This window comes from Rattus norvegicus, chromosome 7 (assembly GCF_036323735.1).
Source record: "Rattus norvegicus strain BN/NHsdMcwi chromosome 7, GRCr8, whole genome shotgun sequence".
NCBI lineage: Eukaryota > Metazoa > Chordata > Mammalia > Rodentia > Muridae > Rattus > Rattus norvegicus.
Window position 1 is genome coordinate 74,763,474 of NC_086025.1, and position 25,667 is coordinate 74,789,140.

The 25,667-nt window shown below is 40.5% G+C and overlaps 1 protein-coding gene and 1 long non-coding RNA gene across 19 annotated transcripts in view; one reads left to right on the forward strand and one right to left on the reverse strand.

Moving 5' to 3' along the window:
* LOC120093810 (uncharacterized) overlaps positions 1-12,464 on the reverse strand; it is a 38,461-nt gene extending 25,997 nt beyond the window's left edge. Inside the window, exons 1-3 of one of the 3 annotated variants that reach the window (XR_010053793.1) lie at positions 12,150-12,464; positions 4,730-4,844; positions 4,319-4,395 (exon numbers count right to left, since the gene is read on the reverse strand). This is a non-coding gene — a long non-coding RNA (uncharacterized LOC120093810). Of the gene's footprint in view, positions 1-3,225; positions 4,396-4,729; positions 4,845-12,149 lie in introns of those variants that run through there. The other 2 variants (XR_005487496.2, XR_005487495.2) reach the window with 2 other exon arrangements.
* The window catches only part of Oxr1 (oxidation resistance 1), a 436,879-nt gene that overhangs the window by 349,865 nt on the left and 61,347 nt on the right, over positions 1-25,667 (forward strand). For 9 of the 16 annotated variants that reach the window (NM_001197907.2, XM_017594617.3, XM_063262910.1 and 6 more), the window contains 3 exons: positions 20,731-20,813; positions 24,428-24,535; positions 25,465-25,578. In NM_001197907.2, the coding sequence (NP_001184836.1) occupies positions 20,731-20,813; positions 24,428-24,535; positions 25,465-25,578 (305 nt within the window). Of the gene's footprint in view, positions 1-12,479; positions 12,883-12,946; positions 13,675-20,730; positions 20,814-24,427; positions 24,536-25,464; positions 25,579-25,667 lie in introns of those variants that run through there. The other 7 variants (XM_017594623.3, XM_063262914.1, XM_017594624.3 and 4 more) reach the window with 6 other exon arrangements.

The window sequence follows — 25,667 nt, forward strand, 5'->3', positions numbered from 1 at the left end:
GACAGGAAATATACAGGAGTCATTGAAATCTAATTTGAAAGTCTAAAACAGCAAAGACAGCACCAACAATGATCAAGCTCTTGAAAGAAGGTATGGAGAACCCTAAAGAGAAAGGAAATTGGACAGAAACTAGGTAATCTGACAAGGTATTTGCTCAATTGGCACATAAAAGTAACATAAGCAGGAATGACACATTGCCAGGTATAAATCAGTAAATACAGTGGCAGAAAATTTGTCAGCAAGTGTCAGCAAGGCCATAGCCTAGTGTGAGATTTTAAATAGATAAACTCACCAGTGGGGACATCACACATTAACACCAGACAGACAAGACAGGAGAGAATCTCTTTTGAGGAAGATCTACAGTGTTTATAGTAGAATTAGAAGAGCAAACTTGCCATTGTGTTTTCTTCTTCGCAATCAGTAACAAGGAACTGGATTAAGAACAAAAGTGCTAGACTGTACAAATGTATAAGCTAAGGTTAGTGAGGATATGCACACAGGATACCTACAGGGACTCTACATGAATGCAAACTCCCTGGTTCGGGAGAGTGAGTTCCTGAGGATTCTCATATGTGGCCTTTGATAATACATTTGGAGGAATTACGATATAGCTGGGAAACATATACTCTACCTTGTAACAAACATAAATTTATGGGAGGAAATATGTTAGAATTTTGTGTTGTAGTCAGATCTTAACATGCAGTTTCTGAGAGTGGCTAAGTGAAGGCTGGTTCTCTCTGGGTAGATCTGGGCATCTAGGTACACTTATTAGTTCCTTGGCCATTTCAGCTCCTTCCTCGTCTTTTCTTCCTCCTCCTGTTTGAAGCAAGGGCTCCTTGTGGAATGTAGGCTGGCTGTACCCAGGCTGACCTCAGATTCACAATCTCCCTGTCACAGCACCCAAGTACTAGAACTACAGGTATGTGCACTTGCTTTGGTTTAGATCTGTGTAACTCGGAGCTGGCGTCTTATACCACCATACTCGTACTCATACTCTGCTGTAAGGATGCTGAGGAAAAGGAGCAGAGGACCATCAACTGGAGCTCTTCTGTGATGGATCTGCCAACAATGCACATCATTTTTGCAATCCATCTTGGGGTACGAAATCAGTCTCTTGAGGACCCCTGACCAAAGGGAATCTGAGAAGTACTGTGTTGGTTGGTATGTCCTTAGGAAGAGAAATCGTCAGTGACAGCTAGCTAGTCTCTATCTGCATGACAGAAGCTCTGCAAAACAACTGAGGCTGGGCGGACAAGCTGAGTGTACTGGCTTCTTTTCCTGTTGCAACAGGTACGGAAGGCATGGTGTCTGAAGGAGAAGGCTGGTTAGTCACAGGGCATCCATACTCAGGAAGCAGAGAGGAAGAGAACAGGAAGTGGAGCAGGGCCATAAAACTTCAAGGTCGTCCGCAGTGACCCACTACCTCTAGTGAGGCTTCCCAAACAGCTCCACCAGTTGGAGACCAAAAACACACTAGCTTATGGGGAATACTGCACAAAATACCAACTTTCTGAAAATGGTATTAAATTGTAGTTGAAGGATATAAGAACATTGTAGACTTGAAATAATTTGAGGGGAGGAAGATCAGTTGAACTCCAAATTTTAATTTCTTTTACCCAGTCAGAGACAAATCTTCAGTTAATAAATAAAACCATCATCTAGTGGATTCATTCAGAAGTAGTTTTATCTTGCTCCTTAAAACTCTCCTCACATTTGATTCAATATTTACCTGAACAGTGGAGGCAGATTTGTGACTGATTCTATCTAAAGGGACATTAAAATGGCACTATGGATGACATAGATTTAAAGTGATCTCAGCAGGCCAGAATAGATCAACAAAAATTTTCTGAAGCAAACCAGAGTAAAGACCCCTAGGCCTTTGGGGATCATAAGTTCTTTTACAACCTTTCATCTCTGTTATGAAGCCCACAGCAGCCTCAGACAATAAGTGACTGGACATGGTTGTGTTACAATAAGATGCATTACAATGTCCAGACTGGATCCATAGGCAATGTGCCTAACGCTGCATTATTTATCATGTGTTCTTTACTCGCGTAGATTAACTTCCTAGTGGGCATTATGTGCTTGTTTTATGTAAAAGTTTAATTTCAACTGATCAATCCTTCAGAAAAGCTGTAGCTCACTTCACAGCTGAATAACCATGACCGTCCTGGCTCTTCACCAATGTTTGGGTGAACAGGGAGAGGGACAATTAGTGCCTGAATGAAATATGGATGGAAATCTGGTGTTTCAGCACTAACTATGGGGAAGCCCTGGATTCTTCAGATCTCTTAACCCAATGGGAGATATACTGCACTTCCCTGGCCCTTGTCTACCTAGAAGAAAAGCTAATGAAGTTAGTGAAGTCCAGATAAATGTATAGACCCTTCGCAAGCTTGATGTTATGGTTGATACTAATATCTTATAGGTAAGATCTTGGGTTTCAGCTCCGACTCCACCACCTCCACCACCACCATCACCATCACCACCACCATCACCACCACCTACGCCTCCACCTCCACCACCTCCACCACCTCCTCCTCCACCACCACCTCCACCTCCTCCTCCACCTCCACCACCACCACCACCTCCACCACCTCCACCACCATAACCACCTCCACCACCTCCTCCTCCACCTCCACCACTTCCACCTCCTCCACCTCCACCACCTCCACCACAACCTCCTTCACCACCTCCACCACCATAACCACCTCCACCTCCACCTCCTCCACCTCCACCTCCACCTCCTCCACCACCTCCACCACAACCTCCTTCACCACCTCCACCACCATAACCACCTCCACCTCCACCTCCTCCACCTCCACCACCTCCACCTCCACCTCCTCCACCTCCACCACCTCCACCTCCACCTCCACCACCACCACCACCTCCACCATCACCACCACCACCACCTCCACCTCCACCACCTCCACCTCCACCTCCTCCACCTCCACCTCCTCCACCACCACCACCTCCATCGCCACCACCATCACTGCCACCTATAGTTCTGGAAGACCTCTGATATACTTTTATATGAGACAAATATGTGAAATCTAATACTGGATTTTGCAAACATGTTTAATAACTTCAAATTCATATTTTCTGATTGAAAAGGTATTTATCAAGAGAACTGGGGTAATTTGACACTAAGTTCTTATAATGTAAATCACAGATAACTGACGTCAGCTTTAGTGCCTCTCCAGTCTACCCTTTTCATTTTGGTTCTTTGATGGTTTGTTTCTGGTTATATGGCATTAAGCAGATCCTTCTCGGCACACACAAGAGAACGATTTCAGGCTCGAGATCTCAGAATATTCTTCAGCAGGTGTAAGGTGCTTAAAACCCAAATGGATTACCCTGACAATATCAATTATGCTGTCTTCTTGCATAGGATTTAATAATGCAAGGTAAACATCACCTTTCTGAGTAAGCTAAGTTTCAATGACAGCATTAAATTAACTCCTAAACCTCAGTAACTTGTGATACAGACTTAATTTCTTAATAAACTTCTTGATTATATCTTGAGTTCTACAAAATGACTCAGGGATTGACTTATGGTCCAATACTTTGCTTTTGTACCATCTAGAACACGTCCTCTATTGGGCGCTGAGGCAAGAGCAACATGACTCTGGAGAGTAAAATGCATCTTGTTTTTCAAAACATGTTCCCAAGCATATGTTTCAAGCATATACATAATTTCTTCTCTGTGACTGCCAGAATTAAATTTTTTATTTTAGTCTTGGATTGCAAAGAAACAAATATGTAAAATCCCTTGGAAGAACTGTGTTTAAGCAGCATCTTCAACTTGCCTAATAGTTTAAAAAATGCAGATTCATGAGTTCTCACTCTGTAATCTGAGAATTGGTGTGTCTGGGTATAGCTGGGGAATGTGCGTTTTAAAAAGTCCTGCAGCTGATTCTCATTATCAACAGGAAGTAAAAATCACAGTGTCTGCAGTATTGGGCTGGACTAAAGAGGAGGGAGCAAATAGCTTTGTATGGTATTTAATGAGAAAACATGCTTGCATGTGTCCACATATTATGCCGTGTGTTAGCAGGGATAGTTCAATCCAGTGTCCTAACAATACATGGATTTCTCTGTATATTTTAGCATCCTTAAGCTCACCCCTTCCTTCCCAGTTGCTAGGAAACACATAAAAAACTAGAAACAAGTATAAAGTGACAGCCAATCAGTCCCTGCTGAGTTTAGTCAGTAATTGTCACTATGGTGCTGACACCCGAGTGCTTGGGTACAGGGTGGGATGGATGGATGTGGCTTGCTCGCTTCACCAGTGGGGTAGCCATAGGGTCATATTTACCTGTATGCCTGCTAGAGTAGCACAGACTGCAATTTCAAATGTGGATGTATTGCTGGGTCTGCTCATTTCTGGGGAGACTGGGAAGTGAAAATAAGAAAGAAAAGCAGCAAGTGGTCAGTGCCTGATACACTGTGAAATCAAAGCTCTCAGTTTACTGACGGATCATTTACAGATTCACTGTTCAGGTTTGGGTTTCTTTTCCCGTAGGCTGGCATTTCTGGTGCATTTACCTGGCATTAGCATTGTTCTCAAATGGTGTTTGGATCAGAGTGGTGGGGAGCAGAGCAAACCCCATACGATTAGGAAAGGAGGCAGTTCTTTCAGTGTGCAGTCCTGTCGGCTGCTGCTTGTGCAGCATGGCTGGGTGGCATGTTGATTTAAAAAACACAATTGATCTTACACTGCACTCACCCTGGGAGAGCTAGATGGGCTTGAAGGCAGGATCCTGTTTCACTGCTACATTCTGATGTGTCTACGGCTGAAACACCACCAGGTTCAGATCCCAGCATCTCCATGACTGCCTTCCCTGAAGGGGGGAATAAAGGTTTAAATCCTACAGGGTGAAACTGGAAACTTGGATTTTGGCATAAGAGCAACAGAATTAAGTTCTCCCCAAATTATAACTGTCCTCTTGTTTATGGTTTTCATTCTGTTTTCTTTTCCTCATTTAAAAAATATATATCCCAAGACAGGACAATTAATTTTTAATAATTCTAACCTAGAGAGTCTCTAAGTGTAATTAAATGTCATATAACTAAAATATGTGTCTAAAATTAACATTAAGATAAAGTGTTTAATATCGCACAAATGTTTTCCTAAACTTATGGCATAAGTACAAATATTTTATTAAATAAATACAGTAAGCTAGAGCAGTATCAAAAGACCTACTAGATGTGAGAAGAAAAAGAAACCAGACTGAGAGCAGACAAAAGGGGTCTGAAATACATAGAGGTTGTGGATGGCACTGGCAGATACACACTCTACTACAACCGCAGGGAATCAGCAGAAACCTGCACTAGAAGGGGAATTACAATGTTTGCCTTCACAATAGAACATTCCTCCCTGGGGATTCTGAGCACCCGGTTCATAAACTCCTTTGCTGGGTTCTCACCACATGGTGATATTCTTGGCACTTACTCAATGATCTGAGTGAAATTGATCCAGAAGCCCCAGAAGCTGCCTCATTTCAGGTATAGAGTATTTAAGGCTGTAATCATGTAATTGTAATTACAACCTTCAGGAGGTTGTAAAAATAGTACAGAAATAATTCTATGTTAAGTTGATGTGAATTGCTGTGACCTAGGTTTTAATTATAATTTTTAATGATGGTATTGCTAGGCCCCATTTTGCTTCACTCACATAGAAATGTTCTTCTGACAAGGGTGGGAACTAATACTTTTTAATATTCAGAATTAAGAAGAAAGGTTATTTGGTGCATCCTTAGGTAATGATTATTAATGCAGGCTGTGTCACCAGGGCCATTCCTGTTCTACTGATAGGCCATAATAAAGCTTTGATGTTGTAATCATAGTTATAGCTCAATGAGTTACTGTCTTCTGTTTCTTTGACACATTGGAAGTCTCTATTTGACAAGGAGTGTATGTGTAGGCCTTTCTGTGGACAGAGAAGCACTAGGCTTTGAATATTTAAGAGAGGAGAGAGAGAAGGGGGTGTTTAAAAATAAGAGAACAGTTAAAGGGTAACCAGGGTTTGGCTCTGTACCAAGCTAGGCTGTAGCTTAACTGACGGGTCTTGACACAGCGATTGTGAAAGAGTTGCATTCCCTGCTCCTAACGCTTTTGAAACATCCCTGCCGAGTGTCTGTCTCACTGGTTCCATCAGTGCTTCTGCTTCTCCCATCAGAAATTTGAGTGCTGACATTTCTATGCCATAATAGTTGCCAGGTACACGGTCTGACATAGTGTGACTTCTTGAGGATCCAGTGCTTTTCTGTGCTTATTAAAGTGGCTAGCCTTTTGATGAGAACATGAATTGCATTTTACCATCTTTAAAAATTCTCTACCATATGGACTGCGCTCAGGTGCTTCAATTTGAGGGGAAAAATTGTCTAGATTTTTCTCAAAATGGTTCTGTCGTGCTTTCTGGTGAAATCCCAGTTCTCCTCCAAGATTCAATGATTTCATTGGCATTAGCAAGTATTTTGAAAAAATAATGAGCAAAGCAATGGATCTATTGCTAATAGTTTCAGTAAGCCAGGAAGGATGCTGGGTGAGTTATGAATAGAAAAGTCATGTGTTATCAGCTTTACAAAAAAAGAAAGATGTGAGCTTAGCTGGGGTATCTGATGTTTTATCAACCAACCATTTCAGTATACACACACACACACACACACACACACACACACACACACACACACACACACACTGCTCCAAGCAATGAGCAAAATGCTTTTCCATGAGATTTTTCACACCATAATTTTTGGTAAGTAAATGTCATATGGGTGGATATTCTTGGAACTCACAACCCAGTTCAATAGACTACATTCCAAACTATATCACCAATGAAGTCCCTCTAACATGTTTTTGTATTTAAAAAGCCTTCAATATAAATAAATTTAAGTAAATTGATGGCTACAATTAACTCCCATTTGTGCTTTAAGATGAAAGACTACACATGCCTAGGTACACACATGTTCACGCCAGTGCCCATTTATGTGTGGATTTTTTATGTGTAAACACAAAGCATTCCTGGAGGGATACAAAAGATGACATAGACCCTTGCTTTTGCAAAGAGGTGCAAGCTAACCACTACATGGCTTCTCGCACTCCTTGAATTTTTGTTTTATGTGCAGTTCTTCTTCCTTTAAAAATGTTAGTCAAAAATGATTTCAACGAGACAAGATATCACTAAGGAAAAGACAGTGTAGTTCTCCTTTTCTAAGAATAAGATAGGGCTACTGTGTTTGAGACTTAAGGCAAGAGGGTAAAATTTACTCTCTGACTGATGAAAATCTGCATTACTTTGTTCACAAGTAACATTTTTCTGATTGGAAATTCTGCATATATGGCACAAGTGTTTTTAAATTGAGCATCCAAAATTATCAATATAATTAATGATGCCTTCTGTTAGCCTATTTTATGTCTATGTATGTTGTATGCCACAAGTGAATAGGTACCCTTGAAGGTTAGAAAAGGGTATAGGTCCACTGGAACAGGCGTTTTGCATAGTTATGAGATGACCAATGTAGATTCTGGGAATCTTGGGTCCTGGAAGAGGAGAAAGCTTTCTTACCTGCTGAGCCATCTCTCCAGACCTTTATTTGCTTCCCATACAATTACTTAGTGCATTGAGCAAGATAATAGTTATAACAACAGTTATAAAATAACACCTTTACTAAGGTATTAATATCCTTATTCAGGCAGTCATCTACACACATGGAAGGTGTGTGTGTGTGTGTGTGTTCACATATTTGTGATAGGGTAGGAATTGTTCTTTAGGAACTATACACTTTACAAAAAACCAAGGTCTTTCACTGGGACCTATGACTCCTAAGTCAAGCTAGACTTGATGGCTAGCAAGCCCAGGGCTCCACCTGCCAAGGAAAGCCCTGGGATTAAAAGTGTGTCACTGTGGCCAACCCTTTAAATAGGTGGTGAGGATTGAACTGAGTTCCTCGGGCTTATATAGCACACACTTTGCCATGGAGCTATCTCCCCAGGCCTGGCTCATATTTTCTTATTAAATCTAATAAACTTTTCTATTTCATAGGTAAGGAGTCCAAAGGATCGAGAGGTTATATCAGTTGCTTCTAGTTCCACTGCCAGTACTCAGGAAGACAGAATCTAAGGCAGGCCTCAGGGCCTGCATCCTTAAGGCAGTATTGCAGTCTGAGTCATGTGCACTATGTTCCGGTGACCTTCATTGATATAAAGATTACCCTTGCAGAGAAGGAATGGACTGCGCTCTTTGCAGAAAGAACTAGTGATTAAGAAACACAGCATTTTATCTTAAATAGGTTTTGACCAGAACTGAGTAACAGTAATTTAACATTGCACAATCTCACAACTTCCTACAGGACAGAATAGCCTCATTGAAACTTTTTTTATCTTATGGAAACATTTTAATAGGTTATGTATACACACAATACAACAGTAAAAATTCTGTCTCTCCCACTTAACCTAAGTTACTTGTGCCAGAAAGCAACAAGTTAATTTCCCCCCTCCTTTTTCTCCTTTCCATACAGGGAATTGAATTGAGGGCCCCACATGTTGGAGAAGTCCTAAACCATTGTGCCATATCCTCATCCCTGTAGATACACTCGTGTGTGTGTGTGTGTGTGTGTGTGTGTGTGTGTGTGTGTGTGTGTGTTTCCCTTTAAGTCAGTCTTACTATGTAGCCCAGTCTAGCTTCATCAATGCTCCTGCTTCAGTTTCCCAAGTTGGTGTTACAGGCACATATGGACTGAATACAAAACCATCGTATTTCTTTGTTCATTACCATTTAAACGGTATTCAATATTTTGCTATTATAAACAGAAAACCATCACTTCAGCCATAAATAGTACCTATCATAAGAAGTGTGTTTATGGTTACTGAATTGAAGACTATATAACTTTTAACAAATGTGTATAGATTCTGTGAGTGCCCTTTGCAGAAAGTACCATGTTTTATGCCCACTTACCTGTCATGTACAAATATCAGTAGTTTCACGGACACCAAAATGCTATTAAAGTGTTTTTTAACTCTACTATTCTAATCAAAGAAATTGGCATTTATCATCTGCTAACTGCATTTCATTGACTACAAGTAGGAGCTTTTCTTAGGTTATCTGAGTTTTGGGTGTCAATGCTAAGAGTCCTTTGCCAAGTCCAAGATTTCTTGCATCTTTCATTTTACTTTAAGAATTAGAAGGTTTCAGCACTTACAGTTGTTTCTTTGAGTCATATCCAGTTCACATGTGCGTTTGGTATGAGGCAAGAGTCATTTGGCTACCAGTCATTCTAGAGCTGTTTGTGGCAGACAGTAACCTCTTCCCCCTCCCCCTACACATTAGATGGCTTTGGTATTCTTGTTGAAAACCAATGCCATGCAAAGTTTACTTCTTAGTGATTAATTAATTAACATTGATGTATGTCTATCTTTGCACCAATATACAATTTGTAATTTTGGGAGAAAAAAGGGCCTCCAACTTTGTTTTTTTTAAACTTTCTTCATTTTAAATAGGTTCTTTTGTATATATTGAAATATCATATGAACTTGAGGATAAATATTCCCACTACAGAAAAGAAAATAGTTGGAAATTTATAAGAAATGTAAGAATACGTAGATTAAAATCTGTAATTTTAATATCTTTTGTATATACTCAAGTGAAGTATGTCAACAAAGAAACTTAGACACAGAGATGGTCACAACATTAATAATAAGCATAAAATCAGGAAAAACCCCAAAACCCAGCTGATGAATGGATAAATGTGGCTTCTGTCCTGGGGAGCATTAAGTGATATACAGATACATTGAAGGAGGAGAAAGGTCCAGGGATGATACATGAAGTGAAGAAATGTTCAACATCCTTAAGTTATCAAGGAAATGCAAATCAAAATGACCCTGAGATTCCACCTCACACCAGTCAGAATGGCTAAGATCAAAAACTGGGGTAACAGCGGACACAGGCAAGGATGTGGAGAAAGAGGAACACTCCTCCATTGTTGGTGGGATTGAAAGCAAGGAAAGCTTTTAAGGACAACAGAAATTTATGTTGCTGACCGAAGGTAAGAGAAGATTCACAGGCTGGCACATCACAAACAATTGCCTACTAGACCAAGATCAAAAGTAGAGCTTATGGGGAGGTAAAGACAGGAGTAAGGACTGCTTTCTGAGTCAAAATATAGGAAGGAACTCGTATAGAAAGATAAGAGGAAAAAACGGAAGAAAAGTGAGCCTTCACTTTTGATGGCCTATGTATGATTTTTTGGGTCCTGTAGAAGATAAAGTAACATTTGGGTGATAAGTTTGATACTTCACCAGAATGATGACAGTTCCAATAACAAGCGTAGCATACAGGACAATGAGATTAACTGTATAGAAGTAATAAGGTTCATCAGAATTTAAATCAAATTTGTAAAGCATTCAGTGAGTAAGGTATATATTTGTTTAGCAGCTCTTGCCTTCTGTGATATAGATGCAGAAAAAGGGGGGAGGACCAACTTCTTGTAAAATTGTATTTGAAACAGCAGAATGCAGATTTGTACTGTTTGCAAAAGTGGATATTAAGAACTCAAATACTATTTGCTTATGCAAATCAGAAAAGCAAGTACATTTAGTGAGACAACAGAAAATGTACCCTAAAAAAGTAATTTTGGTTCATCAAGTTTTTTTTTAACATATTTTTGAAGTACCCTCTCTTTCTGTCCTCCCCTCCCTCCCTCTCCTCTATCCTCCTCTCTCTATAAAATTTGATACGTCTTGGTAGGATGCACAGGTTGGCTTTGTAAGTTCCATTGTGTTCCATTGGAGCCGGGACTACAGGCCTCTGCCTACCAACCCTGGCTCACATGCTGATACTCTCAGAGAACTCAGGGAGGTACTGAGCTGAGTAAAGCCTTCTATTGAAATGTAATTCTCAGATATAACCAAGACAAACAGTCTTAGGATATTAAAAGGAAGAAGTTCCATTCCTGGGTGGTTTATGGATAACAAAAATTTATTTTACATAGTCTAGAGTCTAGAAATCCAAGGCCAGATTTTGTTGGCAATGGCCGCTTCTAGTTACAGACTGTCTTAGCTGTGGATCGTCATGTGAAAGGAAGGTCAGAGATCTCTTGGAGGCTATATCTACCAGGGGACTAGTCGTGGTTAAGAGGGCCTCGGCTTCATGACTTAATAACTTCAGTAAACTTTCTTGTGGGTATTAGAATTTGAACATATGAGTTTGAGGGGCACAAACATTGTCTTTACAGGCCTAAACAGTATGTCCTTACGAGATACAGGAGGAAGGCTGGAGCAGACTTTAAACCAAGCAACACTTCTGAACATAAGGATGCTTGCTGAGAATGCAATTTTGTTGGCCTCTTTGTCCTAAGCACTGTAAATTAGGCACTCTGGGGAGGCTGCCCACACATTCTGTATTTTTAACCAGATATAAAGTTGATGCTGATGTTAGGATCCTGAAGTTTATTCAATCAAGTGAGAATTTAAACTGATAATGGTGAAGCCATGGGGGAAAAGATGAGTCAAATGATTTAAAACGTTGATCAGAGGCAACAGCCCCAAGAAGAATTATCTTTAGTACTTAAGTAACTGGGCAAATAAGTCCCTGATTTTCTGGACTCCATTATTCAGAGTTCTTAGCCTTTTAACGTCCTGAGCAATTCACAGCTTTTCCTCCAATACTTTAAGATACTGGAGATTCCAAAACAGAGGGCTCATTTAATTTGCAGGAAAACTAACAAAAGTATAAACAGACATAGAAGATTAAGCCGATCTCCCAGGAAGACCAAATAGTAAGCATGCATGTCCAAAGTCACTGATCTTTCCCAAATCTCTTGTTTTCCACCTGAAAGGTAGATCTGTTCATCAGAGCCTTCACAGGATTGGATTCCTGCAAAGTCAATTTAGCATTAGCTCCTAAACTCACAGAACCTTAAACATGAACTCTGCATTATTTAAACTCTGGCTGCAGTCTCAACATTTAAAGTACCCAGCACTTCACTCTTAAAGATTGTTTTAAAGGTTCAAGTTTTCATAAGGTTTATCCCCCCACCCCCCGAAACACAGACACACACACACACACACACACACACACACACACACACACACACACACACACAGAGAGAGAGAGAGAGAGAGAGAGAGAGAGAGAGAGTTTCCAACACCTTTAGCAAAAACTTTACTAGGCTCTTGAACTTCCGGTACACCTAGCAGTGTCTAGGCCGGCTGGAAGCCCCACGTCGCCCTGGGCAGAAGGCTAGGGGTCCTCCCTTCCGCAGCGGTCCAGAAAGTCCGGCTGGGTCCGGGACGGGGCGGGACGGGGCGGGGCGGGGCGGGAGGGGGAGCCGGCCTGCTCCACCGCGGCGGGACAGTGGGGGAGGGCGGCTCGAACAGGCGCGAGAGACTGAAAGGTCCCAAGGTTTCTAACCCTGGGTCCATCCAGGTAGAAGAGATATATTTTGCTAAGTTAAGCTCCGCCCAGATTGGAGTGCGGAGGCGACAGGCAGAACTTTTCTGGAACTTTGTGCGTCAGGGCTCCCCCGACACGGTGGCCGTTGGTCCATCCCGGGCCGAGGGAGGAGGCCTGGCCCGCGCCGGTCGCCTCGAGGCGCGGAGCCGCCGCCCCCGGGTCGGCAGGCTGGGCGGGCGCTGTCGCGCAGCGGGCCGCGGCCCAGAGAACCGTGGCGACGGGCGGCGGCATGGACTACCTGACCACGTTCACCGGCAAGAGCGGCCGGCTGCTGCGGGGCACGGCCAGCCGCCTGTGGGGGCTCGGCGGCGGCGGCGAAGCGCGGCAGGTGCGCTTCGAGGACTACCTGAGGGAGCCGGCTCCGGGCGACCCGGGCTGCGGGCCCGGGGAGCTCCGACCGCCCTCGCCGACCAGTCCCGAGGGACCCGGTGAGTCCCCTCGTCCCCGAGGCGCTTGGCCTCCCGGCGCGCGGACGGGGACCGGGACCGGGAAGGCGGCGCCACGGGCAGGTGTGCGGTCGCGCAGGTGTGCGGGAGCGGGAGCCATGCAACTGCGTGGTGGCCCTTCCTGTCCCGGGCAGGCGCCACCAACTCGTCCTAATTCAGTGTGTGATCCTCCCCTCTCCTCTGCCTCCTCCAACCAGTTGTGACGTCCACGGAGTTAGACTTCCAGAACGCCGTGTTTGCGCAGCTTTTGCCTTGGTCAGTCGTTTTTCTCGGTGCGAGCCAGCTGCTAGGGCTGGTTTCCTAACTTTCAAAACAAAAACAAATGGTACTTTGTAATCGGAAGCGCTTCCCTCCTCTGGAACCTATGTGAGTTTTGCACCGAGTCTTTTCTTGAGACCGAACGTGGAAACTTTTCTCACGTATTTGTATGGAACCGCTGTGCTTTCTCTGACACCACGGCAACTTTGGGCTACTCTTTTTAAAGAGTTATAATGGCACGATGCCGATCCCTTACCGAGAAGTGTAAAGTGCTGTGTATGCACGCTGCTGTAATACCTATGGTGGCTTTTCCAGCGTTATTAGCTTTCTGTGGGATCAGTCATTTATATTTTTTTGCAGCTTGGCTTCATGTTTTTGTGGGTGCTTTAAAGGTGGCCATATGAGCAGTTCAGTTTTAAAAGTAAAGACAATCACAAAGTACATAAAATTTATCCATAAACCCGCACCACTATTTATTTTTGGAGCCTTGAAGTAATGAGTCATCACTGCGTATGGGTATGTAACTTATGCTTTAAGGAAACGGGACTTTTAAAATCTAGTTTCAGCGTGTTCCTTTAAATATATTTTTCTTTGCTCATTTCTGTCTTCTTTCACTAGAACTCCTGGTTTTCTGTTCTTGAAATTAGAAAGAACAAAAGGGGTGTGGTGTGTGTGCGTGGGGGGGGGTAGTTTTGTTAAGTTATTGGCTGGATTAAGAATTTTAAAGTTGAGACCAGGAATAGACTATATTTGAGAATGTTTCAGTAAAAAAGAAATTTAAATGAAATTCAACTTCCTACTTGGAGACAGTGGCTATTGGTCAATCTCAATTAGAAAGGGATATAATTGGTTTCTAACAGATATGCACAGATATATACAAATCTTTCATCTTGAAAATACATTGAACACACCACTAGATCTGGCTTTTTTTTTTTTCCACATCTACATTATCAGAAGCTATCCAAATGCCTCTTCTGTTGAAACAGCTTATAAGTTCATTGTACATTTTAATATTTGTGCTGCCCCGGATCTCACAGTTTGAAGAGGCCCTGAGTTGTCTTTTGGTGGTGTGACCACAGTAAGTGGGTGGGTTCATCCTTGCTTTAACTTGTGAAAGAACTTAGAAAAGTTACCACATCCCTCTGGGCCTGAATTTCCGTGTTTGTGAATGTGGTTTGGATTAAATGATCTCAGAGGTTCTCGGCTCTAGAGTTTTTATCATTGGGAGCAAATCTGGTGAGAAAGATAACTGCGACAGCTTGGGAATAGCATGCAGCCGTTAAAAGCATCGCTGGTCTAAAGTTGGGATGCAGAGTTCTGAAGACTGCAAGGAGTTTGATCACTCCCTGACTTAGAGCGAGTGATCGATGGAGATGCAGCTGAGGCAGAGGCACAGACTGGCATGCATAGAGTAAGTGCAGCTCCCTAACATTTTCCAGATTTTATGAGTTTGTATCTAACAAACTGCACTTTTAAGATTTCTGAGCAGTCCTTGTTTAAATGAGGATTTCTTTGGACCTTGCAGTTGGGTTTGGGCTGGATAGAGTTGTTCTTGCCTACTGTTGTTTAGTTTACACTGTCCTCTTAGATAGGTTTGTGGCTGTTTGTCTGTTTCTTACAGCTTACATTTCTGCATACCTGTCTTTACCTGAGTCCTCTGACTTGGTAATGATGGAAAAACTAGAGAAAACTTAGGTCACACATTCTGATTTACACTGGCTACAAACAACCCAGTTACTGGGCTGCCAGAGTTACTGCTGCCTGACTCCTCTCAGGGCAGGGCCCTCCCATTAGTCAGTTTTTAATGTTTGCTGGCTTTTGAGTTAAATCGCTATAAGAAAATTGTAATTGAGACACAGTGAAGGCACAGTATGGACGATAATCAGCACCGTTGCTCTGAATAGGAATTACAAAAGAAACAGAATAGGCCTACCTATGATCAGATTATAACATGTACCCACCTTAAACGTGCTTGTTGGTGTTAGCTTTCATGGTGCAGGCTTTAAAAATATTTACTAAATCATATTCTACTAATTAAATGCAGGTCAATGGCTATGACAAGTTTAAAGTTTTAAATTAATATATCAGCTTTTGTCCAAACTTTGTTATATCAATTCTGTTTCCCCAGTAGATGACAGGATCCTTTAAATAGCACCATGTAAACGTTCTTCTCATTTACCCTTCAGAACCTAAGGCACTATCATTAACTGTCCATATTTTAGAATCTCAACCTCTGGGAGTGTAGCAATTGATTTATCAAACAAATAAAAAATCAGAACAAATAATTGAGCTGGATGTTTACTTTAAAGCTCCACCTCTCCATCTGCTTCCTGAGTGCAGTTCCAATGTCATGTTGGATTTGGAGTGGCAGAGTAGTGTGGTTTACTTCTCACAGATATCTCCCGCATCCCAATTCATTATGCTTCTATTAACTGGCCTGCGAGAGGACCCCAAACCCCAACGAAGCAGGGTCCCCCTGGGAAGGCCATAGAGGATTTTGGAAGTGGGAGTAGTAATGGCACCAGTTTTGCTAAATGGCAATTGTCCTGTCTGCAAGTTCTGACCTCAATAGTGAGCAGTGTTTTTAAGCCTTGAAAGTGGGCAATTGGTCTCTTTAATACTGTCCAGCTGCAACCTGTTGAACTGGACATTAAGGCATTTGTTACACACTAGTGTGATCTGTATGAAACATGATGGAGTAAACGGGGGCAGGCTTGTAATAACCCAGAGCTTTTGAGTGATTTCATCCTTAGTGCTTCTGCTTCACAAATTGAGTTTAACTTGCTTTACTTCGGTTGTTTTTAAAACTTGAGTAATTTAGCTTGGCTCCCAGTTTCCTAAAATGTTCACTGAATTTTATATTTGTCCTTTGGAAACAGAACAGCTGAAATGGTTCACATAACTGTCAGGATGCTTAATTTGAGGAACAAAAAATATACATTTTTGTTGCCTTGGATTTGAACCACAGGTCAGTGAAAATAAATTTCGTGATAACCCATTTGCATTACTTCACTGGCTATTTTCAGACTGTCAATGGCAACAGGTAACTGAGACAAGAGGAGCGAGCCCTCCATTCAAGGCCCTTTTGTGTACTGACCAGCAGACTTATCAAAGTGACTCCCTACACTTTTTACTCCATGATTGGTGCTCCTCTTAGAAAGGGGACATGTTTTAAGAACAAATGAAAATATCAGATTGCTAGGTTTTGTTTACTAGCAATTAATCAAAAGAGCAAAATGTAAATCAGTATAATATAAATATATACTATAATTATATATCAGTATAAAAATATAAATCAGTATCCATAAGAGAAAGATCAGGCCTGGAGAGATGGCTCAGCGGTTAAAAACACTGATTGCTCTATCAGAGGTCATGAGTTCAATTCCCAGCAATCACATGGTGGCTCACAGCCATCTGTAATGAGATCTGATGCCCTCTTCTGGTGTATCGGAGGATAGCTACAGTGTGCTCATATACATAAAATAAATAAATTTTTAAAAAGAGAAAGATCAACCTTATTGGACATCCTGGATAAAGTTATTTCTGATTTTAATGAATGAAGAGAAAAACTGTAAGATAGCAAAAAGTAACTAAAATTATCACCAAAAAAGAACCCTTATTATCCTTTAAGACTCCAAACTCAAAACGGTAGTTTTTTATTTAGTCAAATACATGCGTATGTGTGATGTGTGCACCTATGTGTATGCATGATTCTTTGTGGACTCAAGTTTGTACGACAGTGTTTATGGAGACCCAAAGTTGATGTTGGGTATCTTCCTCCGCCTCTCCTGAGGCAGAGCCTCCCTGCACTCACAATTTCTTGATACTCTGGGTAGCCACCTTACCTTGGGGATCTTGTGTCTCCACTCTCCCCACAGCATGGGATTACAAGTAGACTGCCATACGTGCCACACCTTTACATGGCTTCTGGGAATAAATCTCAGGTTCTCACACTTGCTGAGAAGCATGTTTTCCAGCTAAGCCACCCACCCCAGCAAAAAGGTCTGTTTGCAGCCACTTTGATGCAGTCAGTAGTGATGGTGTAACAACTTTATATATGGACGAGAAACAGTCTAGGTATGCACTTAGCTCAGGGTCTCTGAGTGGAAAGAGGTTGGGGTGTTTAGATTTTAAGTTACAGATTTTAGATTATACACTGAAACCTCAAGACTTTGTAGCAATGGAAATGTTTTTGTGGTATTTGTGATGTCCACTGTAATAGCTACTATGGAAATGTGGCTAATAAGTATTTTAAATGTTGTAATTTTGACTTTTTTAAATTAAATTGGGAAATTTGGCTTTCGGATTCACAGCTAGAATTTTTTATTTAGCATTTTCACTTCTTATTTGCCTGTGATAACTGACATATAACCACACAGTCATAAATACTGGATTCAGTAAATACAACGACAGCTAATGCTAAAGGAAAAAATTCAAGGATATTTGTTTTAGTGGTCAGAAACTTTATTTAGGATCATCCCATAGTCTTAGGGACCATAGAAGTGGATTTTGCAGTAGGAAAGAGTCTAACCATTTCCAGATATACCTGGGTAAGTGAACACAGGATGATGGGAAACTGACAAAAGGCTATGCCGGATTTATCAGACCCTGGGATCAGTCTTACTGGGTCACTGTGGACGATGGAGAACCTGCTGAACTATGGGAGGTGTTCAGATGTGGGACATGTCTGAAGGGGGTGGGGTGGAGTGTCTTGTTAAGCTGTTAAACTGAATTTAGCAGAGTTCTAACTGGATTTTAGAAGAAGAGCACATACAGCACTTTATTTTTTTATTTTTTTTTGTTTTTGGGGTGGAACTGACGTGTGTATAAAGAGGCTATACATTCTGAAGACTGCACTTGTACATCAATTTAACCTGAACATTCAGAGACTATGATATCAATACCATTGTTGTTGGAATCTCTTCTGGTGGAAATAAATGTAGAATGGTGGCCAGTTAGAAAAGACGGCAGGTCTTAATGAAAGGTCATACTTATTTCCTAAGAGATTATTTTATTCCTCAGGTGTGTCTGATTTCAAAGCATTAGCCATGGTATTGTTAGAATCTTATTCATTTTTAGTGGAACTTACTAAAATGGCGTGAGCTGTTTCGTCTGCCATTCTTTCTTTTTATAACCTGGTATTCGTTGTTTTTACAGTTTGCATTTGGTTTTATCAAGCATCATTTTATATCATGTATTTCGGATCAGTAGACCTTCTCCTATATTGTGCAGAATTCTTATTTTGATAAGCCTGCTATGGTTTGAGTCTTATGGCACTGAATGACAGTTTCATATGTGTGCAATCCAGACTCTTCACTTCCCTCTGGTCCACTTGCATTCCACGCATGAATCATTGAATAGCTCTTTGACATTTCATGCATAGTGATTTAACCTGGAACAGAAACAGGAATTGGTTCGTGGGCATGCGTACACTGTGTGCAGAGTAATCTTTTAGGACTTCCATCTTCTCTGCAGGATTCGTGTTGCTGGAAGAGCAGCCTGCGTGAGAGTCATCTCTATTGGTGATGCAGGGAAAGAGAGCAATAAAAATGTCAGCTCTAACTTAATCACTATGAAGACATATTTCTGTCCTAGTGTTTTTGGATGAAGGAAGTCGTGGCTGCATCTGACATCAAGAGAATGATGAGATTTATTTTCTATTTCATCTCAGGAAAGGCTGTGAGACAATGCAGTGGCCTGAGGCTTAGTTCGCATTATATTTTTGGCTCCCTCTGTTGGTGACTTACAAAGCAGCAGAAGTAAATTTTGATTTAAAATTTACAATTATTATAAGATAGTCTATTTCCTCATCCAGAAAATTGTATGTTTCATATATATACAGGAGGGTTAAGAGAATATTCTGAAGGACAAATTAGCATTCTTTTGCACTCCACCAGAAATACAGGAAATGCCAATTTTCCTACAGACAGTATGTAGTTAGGCATGTAAATTTTCACTCGTCTGGTACTTTGGGAAAGGTATCTCATTATGATTTAAATTTGCACTTCACTAGTTGTCTGTGAACCTAAACATCTTTGTGTCTGTTCAAGGGCCTTGTTTGTTCAGTGTCCTTGATCGAAGTCTTGTGACTTCTTTGTCTTTCGCCCATTGTTTACACTTGACTTTTAACAGCCTATCCACTTTGAGTTCATGAGCTGTTTGATATACAGAAATAAAGATGCATCTGTTTTTGTGTCTGCCACATATCTGCCTTGATATCTTTGTGATGTACACACTGTAACTCCTTGTCTAACCTTTATTTATTCATCTGTTTGTTTATTTGTGGGGTGTATGTGTGTCCTGTTTGGGTGTCCCAGAGATGGAGTCACCCACCAGGTGTGGAGACGTGCTTGTACCTGCTGAGCCATCTCACTGTCCTGCGTCTTGACTTTTCCCTGTGGAAAATGTGCAGCAGTTCTAAGAATTGGGGTGATACTAATTAAATTGTGTCAGAATGTGTCCATTCAAGTTAGTGCCTTGCAGTACTCCAGGCCCTTTGTCAGGTACCTAAAGGAACTTGTAGAATGAAGCACACACATAGTTGGGAAGTTATAGTTTAGTGGCAGTGGTTACAAACACAGATGGCAATTTTAAACTATATCAGATGGAGGGAAGATATAAGAGTTTGTAATTAATAGCAGTTGCTCTTGCTTATCAGGAAATACTAGGGCAGCTTTAAATGTTTCTAAATTGGCTTTGAGGGGATTCAAAAACTGTTTAGTATTATTGAAACTAAAGTAACTGATCTATTGGTTACAATATAAGTTCTAGTGTAGTCAGTGGGTCAACTGAGCTCAGATAGTGGGAAAACCAGGAGACCTGCATTTTTCTAGATTAGTTTGAGAACTAATCTTTTTGGAGAATTAGTCTTAATTTTGGGTAAATACAGTACTTTGCTATGTTTACTATCTTAGTAAATTCTGAAACTTTAAACTAGTACTTCGGGGGTGGGGTTCATGTTAATTATTTAAGATGTTTATAGGGTGGTATTTTATCATATTAGTACATGTAGTCATTGTTAAAGGGAGAATAGCTGAGAAAATTTACAAACACAGATTTCAGACTGAAGCCAGTAGCTGACTGTTGCTGACAATAAAGGTTTGTTTGTTTATATATTTTCTGTAAAAGAGTGCTTTACATGTATGTGTGCACACCAGAAGAGGACAACAGATCCCCTTCCAGGTGGTTGTGAGCCACCGTGTGGTTCCTGGGACTCGGATTCAGACATTCTAGAATAACAGAGCAGCCAGTGCTCTTAACCACCAAGGCCTCTGTCCAGCCTCTGCTGATAATAAGAGCCACATGAAACACCTTAACCAACAACTGAAAAATAATTACCATCCAACCTAAAATGATGGATTTTCATATAGAACCATACACTACCACTCTATTGCCTATAGAGAATTTTTTCTCTATATGTTAATGGTATCCTCTCTAGACATTAGTTAATAATAATACTGCCCCTCTAAATTAGTGGGTTTTATGTCTGGCTGGGAGCTCTCTCCTGCAGTTGTCATTCCTCCGAAAGGAAAGTGAATTTAACAGGTGTTTGTTTGGCTTCCATTTTCTCAGATACTGGCCAAAAGAAGACCCTAGACAAGAAAGATGGGCGAAGGATGTCTTTTCAGAAGCCTAAGGGAACTATTGAATATACTGTAAGTTACTTTGGCAGAAGCAATTTCTATCTGTAACAGTCTTACCAAAGGCATTTTCTGTTTGACTGCAGATGATTAAGTATTGTAAATTGCCTCACTTTAAAAATCTGACTTTTGTGTGTGTCACTTTCCTTAATAATAATCCTCGGATTCTTAATTGCATTTTATGATTTGTTTTTCTTTCTGTGTTCTTCAAAGACAGTATTCTGCCAGGTTAAATTTAATATTGATGATAATTTAGTCATAGTTTCTATGCCGCAATAATTTTATTAGATCAGGCTTTTAGGAAAATATTTACCTTTTTAAGAGTGTGCTCTTAATTGAGTTCCCAGCGGTGCTAATGTTAATGCTAATGACAGAGGAGACCCTTATAAGCTAGGTTGAGTACTGAGTTTCCTCAGCTGTGAAAGCAGGATTTCTGCCCTTCTTGAAACAAGTCTCAGACAGTGTTGGTGTTTCTCATTCCTGGTTATGGTAGACAGCTGACAAATTAATTTTGGAGTGTAGCATTTTACTTACTTGATTGAACATAAACATGATTTAGCAGTGCTAAACGTTTTGTAAAACAAATATATGAATTCAGATCAATTTTGTTACTTTGTATTTTTCTTTTTTTTTTTTTTTTTTTTTTTTTATTAACTTGAGTATTTCTTATATACATTTCGAGTGTTATTCCCTTTCCCGGTTTCCGGGCAAACATCCCCCTCCCCCCTCCCCTTTCTTATCGGTGTTCCCCTCCCCATCCTCCCCCCATTGCCGCCCTCCCCCCATAGACTAGTTCACTGGGGGTTCAGTCTTAGCAGGACCCAGGGTTTCCCCTTCCACTGGTGCTCTTACTAGGATATTCATTGCTACCTATGAGGTCAGAGTCCAGGGTCAGTCCATGTATAGTCTTTAGGTAGTGGCTTAGTCCCTGGAAGCTCTGGTTGCTTGGCATTGTTGTACTTTTGGGGTCTCGAGCCCCTTCAAGCTCTTCCAGTTCTTTCTCTGATTCCTTCAATAGGGGACCTATTCTCAGTTCAGTGGTTTGCTGCTGGCATTCGCCTCTATATTTGCTGTATTCTGGCTGTGTCTCTCAGGAGCGATCTACATCCGGCTACTTTGTATTTTTCTAATATTATAACTATTAGTATTATAGTGTATACACACACATATACTTTGCCCTATATTTGCTATATTAAACATTTTCAAAGGGCTAGAAGCTACATATTTAGGTAGAATTAACTGCTATAAAAAGAATTAGGGGGCTGGAGAGATGGCTCAGTGGTTAAGAGCACTGACTACTCTTCCAAAAGCCCTGAGTTCAATACCCAGCAACCACATGGTGGCTCACAACCATCTGTAATGGGATCTGATGTCCTTTTCTGGTGTGTCTGAAGACAGCTACAGTGTACTCACATGCACAAAATAAATAAATCTTTAAAAAAACAAAAAGAATTAGATTTTAAAGCCATCACAACCCTAAGTTATGTATATTTGTGCCTACATGGTTGGAATGAAAAAATGCATTCAAACAGTAAAAGGTTAAGTAATACAATATTCTTGACTGTTTACAAAAGTGTGAGATTTGAGACATTTGGTATATTCTATGCTATAAAGATATAGCTTTTGATACCATGATTATGAACTATATAATTTTATTGGTTTTGAATTTAGAAATTTGCCATTCTTGGCATGTAATAAATAAGGAGCAAAATTAAAATAACCATACCTGATAGGTTTTCTTTATAATTGACTGTAAAATCTCATATTGACAAGCATCTAAGAGGTCTCTTTTTTTAGATTCATTTATTTCTTTTATTCAACATGTCAAATTATAAAGGAAAGAAACATAAATTTGAAAGCTAGGTAAGATATTGTTTTATACTCTATTTTACTATAATCTTTAAAACAAATAATGAAACTATCAAGTCGTCATGTAACATGACTTAGTATTGACTGCAGTATGCGTTTCAACGTATTGCTCTTAAGATAAAACTTTCTGTATCGCAGACTTGTGCGTCACGTCTGTGTGGTTGTATGCAGTTGTAATCCCAGCTCTGGATGTGGAAACAAGGCAGGGTTGTTTTAACCCAAGTGTAGCCCAAGTTCCAGGAGCTTGGCCAAGCAATTTGAAAAATATATGTAGCTTAAATATTACTTTAATACTAATTTATATGGTATAAAGTTAATCATTATATTTTTAGGTAGCCTAAAAGCTAAAACCAGCCCCCACCCCACCCCACCCCTGCACATGTGCGCACACAAACACACAGCAGGTTTTAATCATAAAATCACCTTAAGTGGGAATTAGAGTGGGCCATAAAAATGTTATACATGCATACTGTCTGAGAGATGGCTTGGCTGTTGAAGTGCTGGCATTGGGAACATGGGGATTTTAGTTCAGATCCGTAGGACGCGGGTTAAGAACCCAGGCCTGTGTGTGCCTGTATCTCTGTGGAGGGGAGATGGAGGCAGGCAGATCCCTGGGGCTTGGTGTCCGGCCAGCATGGCTTAATCACTAAGCTCGAGCATCAGCCAAGGACTATCACAAAATATAAGATGAAGAGCAAGCGGAGAAGGGACTGGTCATTCACCTCTGTCCTCTACACATTCGTGTACGCACGTGTTCACAGTCTCTCCATATACAGTTATACACATGCATTATCATTTTTGATAATGTTACTAACCCTTCTAGTAAAGTATTTTCCAGTTACCAAATCCATTGACATTCTCTTGCTGCTGCTATCTGTTATCCATCCTTCCTACTCTTACATTTTCGGTCCTTTACTCTCACTTCCTTTTCTGTTAAATTTCAAGGGACCTGGAAAACACCCAGCTGCTTCATTATGGAATTTTCATGTGTATGTGGCAGTATAGACTTTGTTCTATTGGTCTCTCTTCCCCAAGCACCTTTATTTCTCCATTCCTTTCCTTTCTCAAAGCAGTCCCCATGCCTTCATGTCCCATGTACTCCTTCCACCTTCTCTTTGCCCCTTTCCTAAGATCCCTCTCTCCTCTCTCACATGTTCTTGCAAGTTTCATGGCCTGTGTCACAGATTTTGTTTGCCCTGTTCCTCCTTTCCCAGGTGCTTGCATTTTCCACTGTCACATTTTGTTTTGGAAATGCAATTCTTCTCTTCCATTCAGCGTAGTACTGAGCTTCCTTTCTGTTTCCAACATGGCTGTGGTGAGGGTATGGCGGACACGAGGCAAGTTAATCCAGCTGGATGAAGCTGGATTACAGACCGCGGTCAGCAGTCCACCTTGGGATTGGGAATCAGAGTCTGGTCCTTGCAAGAGCAGTTGGAGCTCTTCACCTGGGAGCACCCGCTCTGCCTCCGTCCTTTCAGTGCTTGTGTAACGTGAGCATGCTTTAAAATCTGTACTTTGTATTCGGAAACTGAGTTGTTGGCCAGCGTGGGCTGTGCTAGACTACATTTTAATATACATGCTGTCTGACTTTGTAGGTTGAGCTTATTGTAGAATGTAGTATTTCTTGAGTTTTCTCAGACATTATAGTTTATGGATCAAATATAAAATTGTTTTCAAGATGTATTAATATTGCATAATCACTCAATGTTAAATTTTTTTGTTTTAACTGATGAAAGTAATCTGTTTTTCATTTTAAACAGGTTGAATCAAGGGATTCTTTGAATAGCATAGCCCTGAAATTTGATACCACACCCAATGAACTTGTTCAGTTAAATAAGTTATTCTCCAGAGCAGTCGTGACTGGACAGGTATTGTTATTATTTAAATGTGTTGGTTTTAAAGTTATTAAGTTAAATATATTCATTTTTATATAGTTCAGAATGTAGAAAATATGAAAATAGTTTTTTGTGTTCTGTGAACAAATCCTGTTGGCCAGATAAAAAGTGTGAGTTACATCTATTAATTCCCTTCTTAAAACAAATGAAAATAAGTGTAAGTTATGCTTCAAATATAGTCTTGAAGAATTTTTAAAAACACTTAAAGTAGTTCATGTAAATTGACAGAATTCCAGTATGTTTAAAGGTAAACTATCCTTCCAACTAAAACTTGCTTTCTCCATGAAAGTGGTTAACAAATTGAATCTTGCAGAAATAGTCTAACCTTCATCCGAGGATTTTGTTTGGATCTTTAAGCTTGTCTGGGACCCCTAGAAAGTGGTGGATTTAAGTAGAGAGCACTCACAACTTTCCTTATCTGTAGAGATGTAGAGTATCAACATATGATTGCTTAGCTAGCTATGCAGTAGGACGCACACTGCTACACTGTTGCTAATCTTAACACTGGGACAGTGAACACTTGTATGTATCTATTTATATGCATTCCACAGCCCAAATTCTGTAGATAATATTGTTGGGTCAAGGTACAAATAATTTCTTTAGTTACTGCCAAGCTGCCTTTGAGATGAACAGTAGCTGAGTACTGCAATACAGTAATACAATAATTGAGAGGTTTTTTTCTGTACTGTGTCAACAGCTTATTGTAATAACCATTTCTAAATTAATTTAAGTCAATTTAAAGTGTTTTTGGTTTTCATGCTTATATAATCTACTGCTCTACTTTTATAATCTGAATTTTTCTTTTTATTGCTGAAGCCATTATTAAATAATGTTTGCTTATAGAACGTTATTTGGTCATTAGTGTTTGTTTATTTGAAGCTATCTGTGAACACTTTTTCCAGGTTTTATACGTTCCTGATCCTGAGTATGTCTCTAGTGTTGAAAGTTCCCCATCCCTAAGCCCTGTAAGTCCTCTGTCACCAACATCATCAGAAGCTGAATTTGATAAAACCACTGTGAGTACTCTACTTTTCAACCATTTCTATGTAGAAATCACAGTGTGCATGTTACTCATTGTGTGTACTTACTTTCTACTTTACTATGG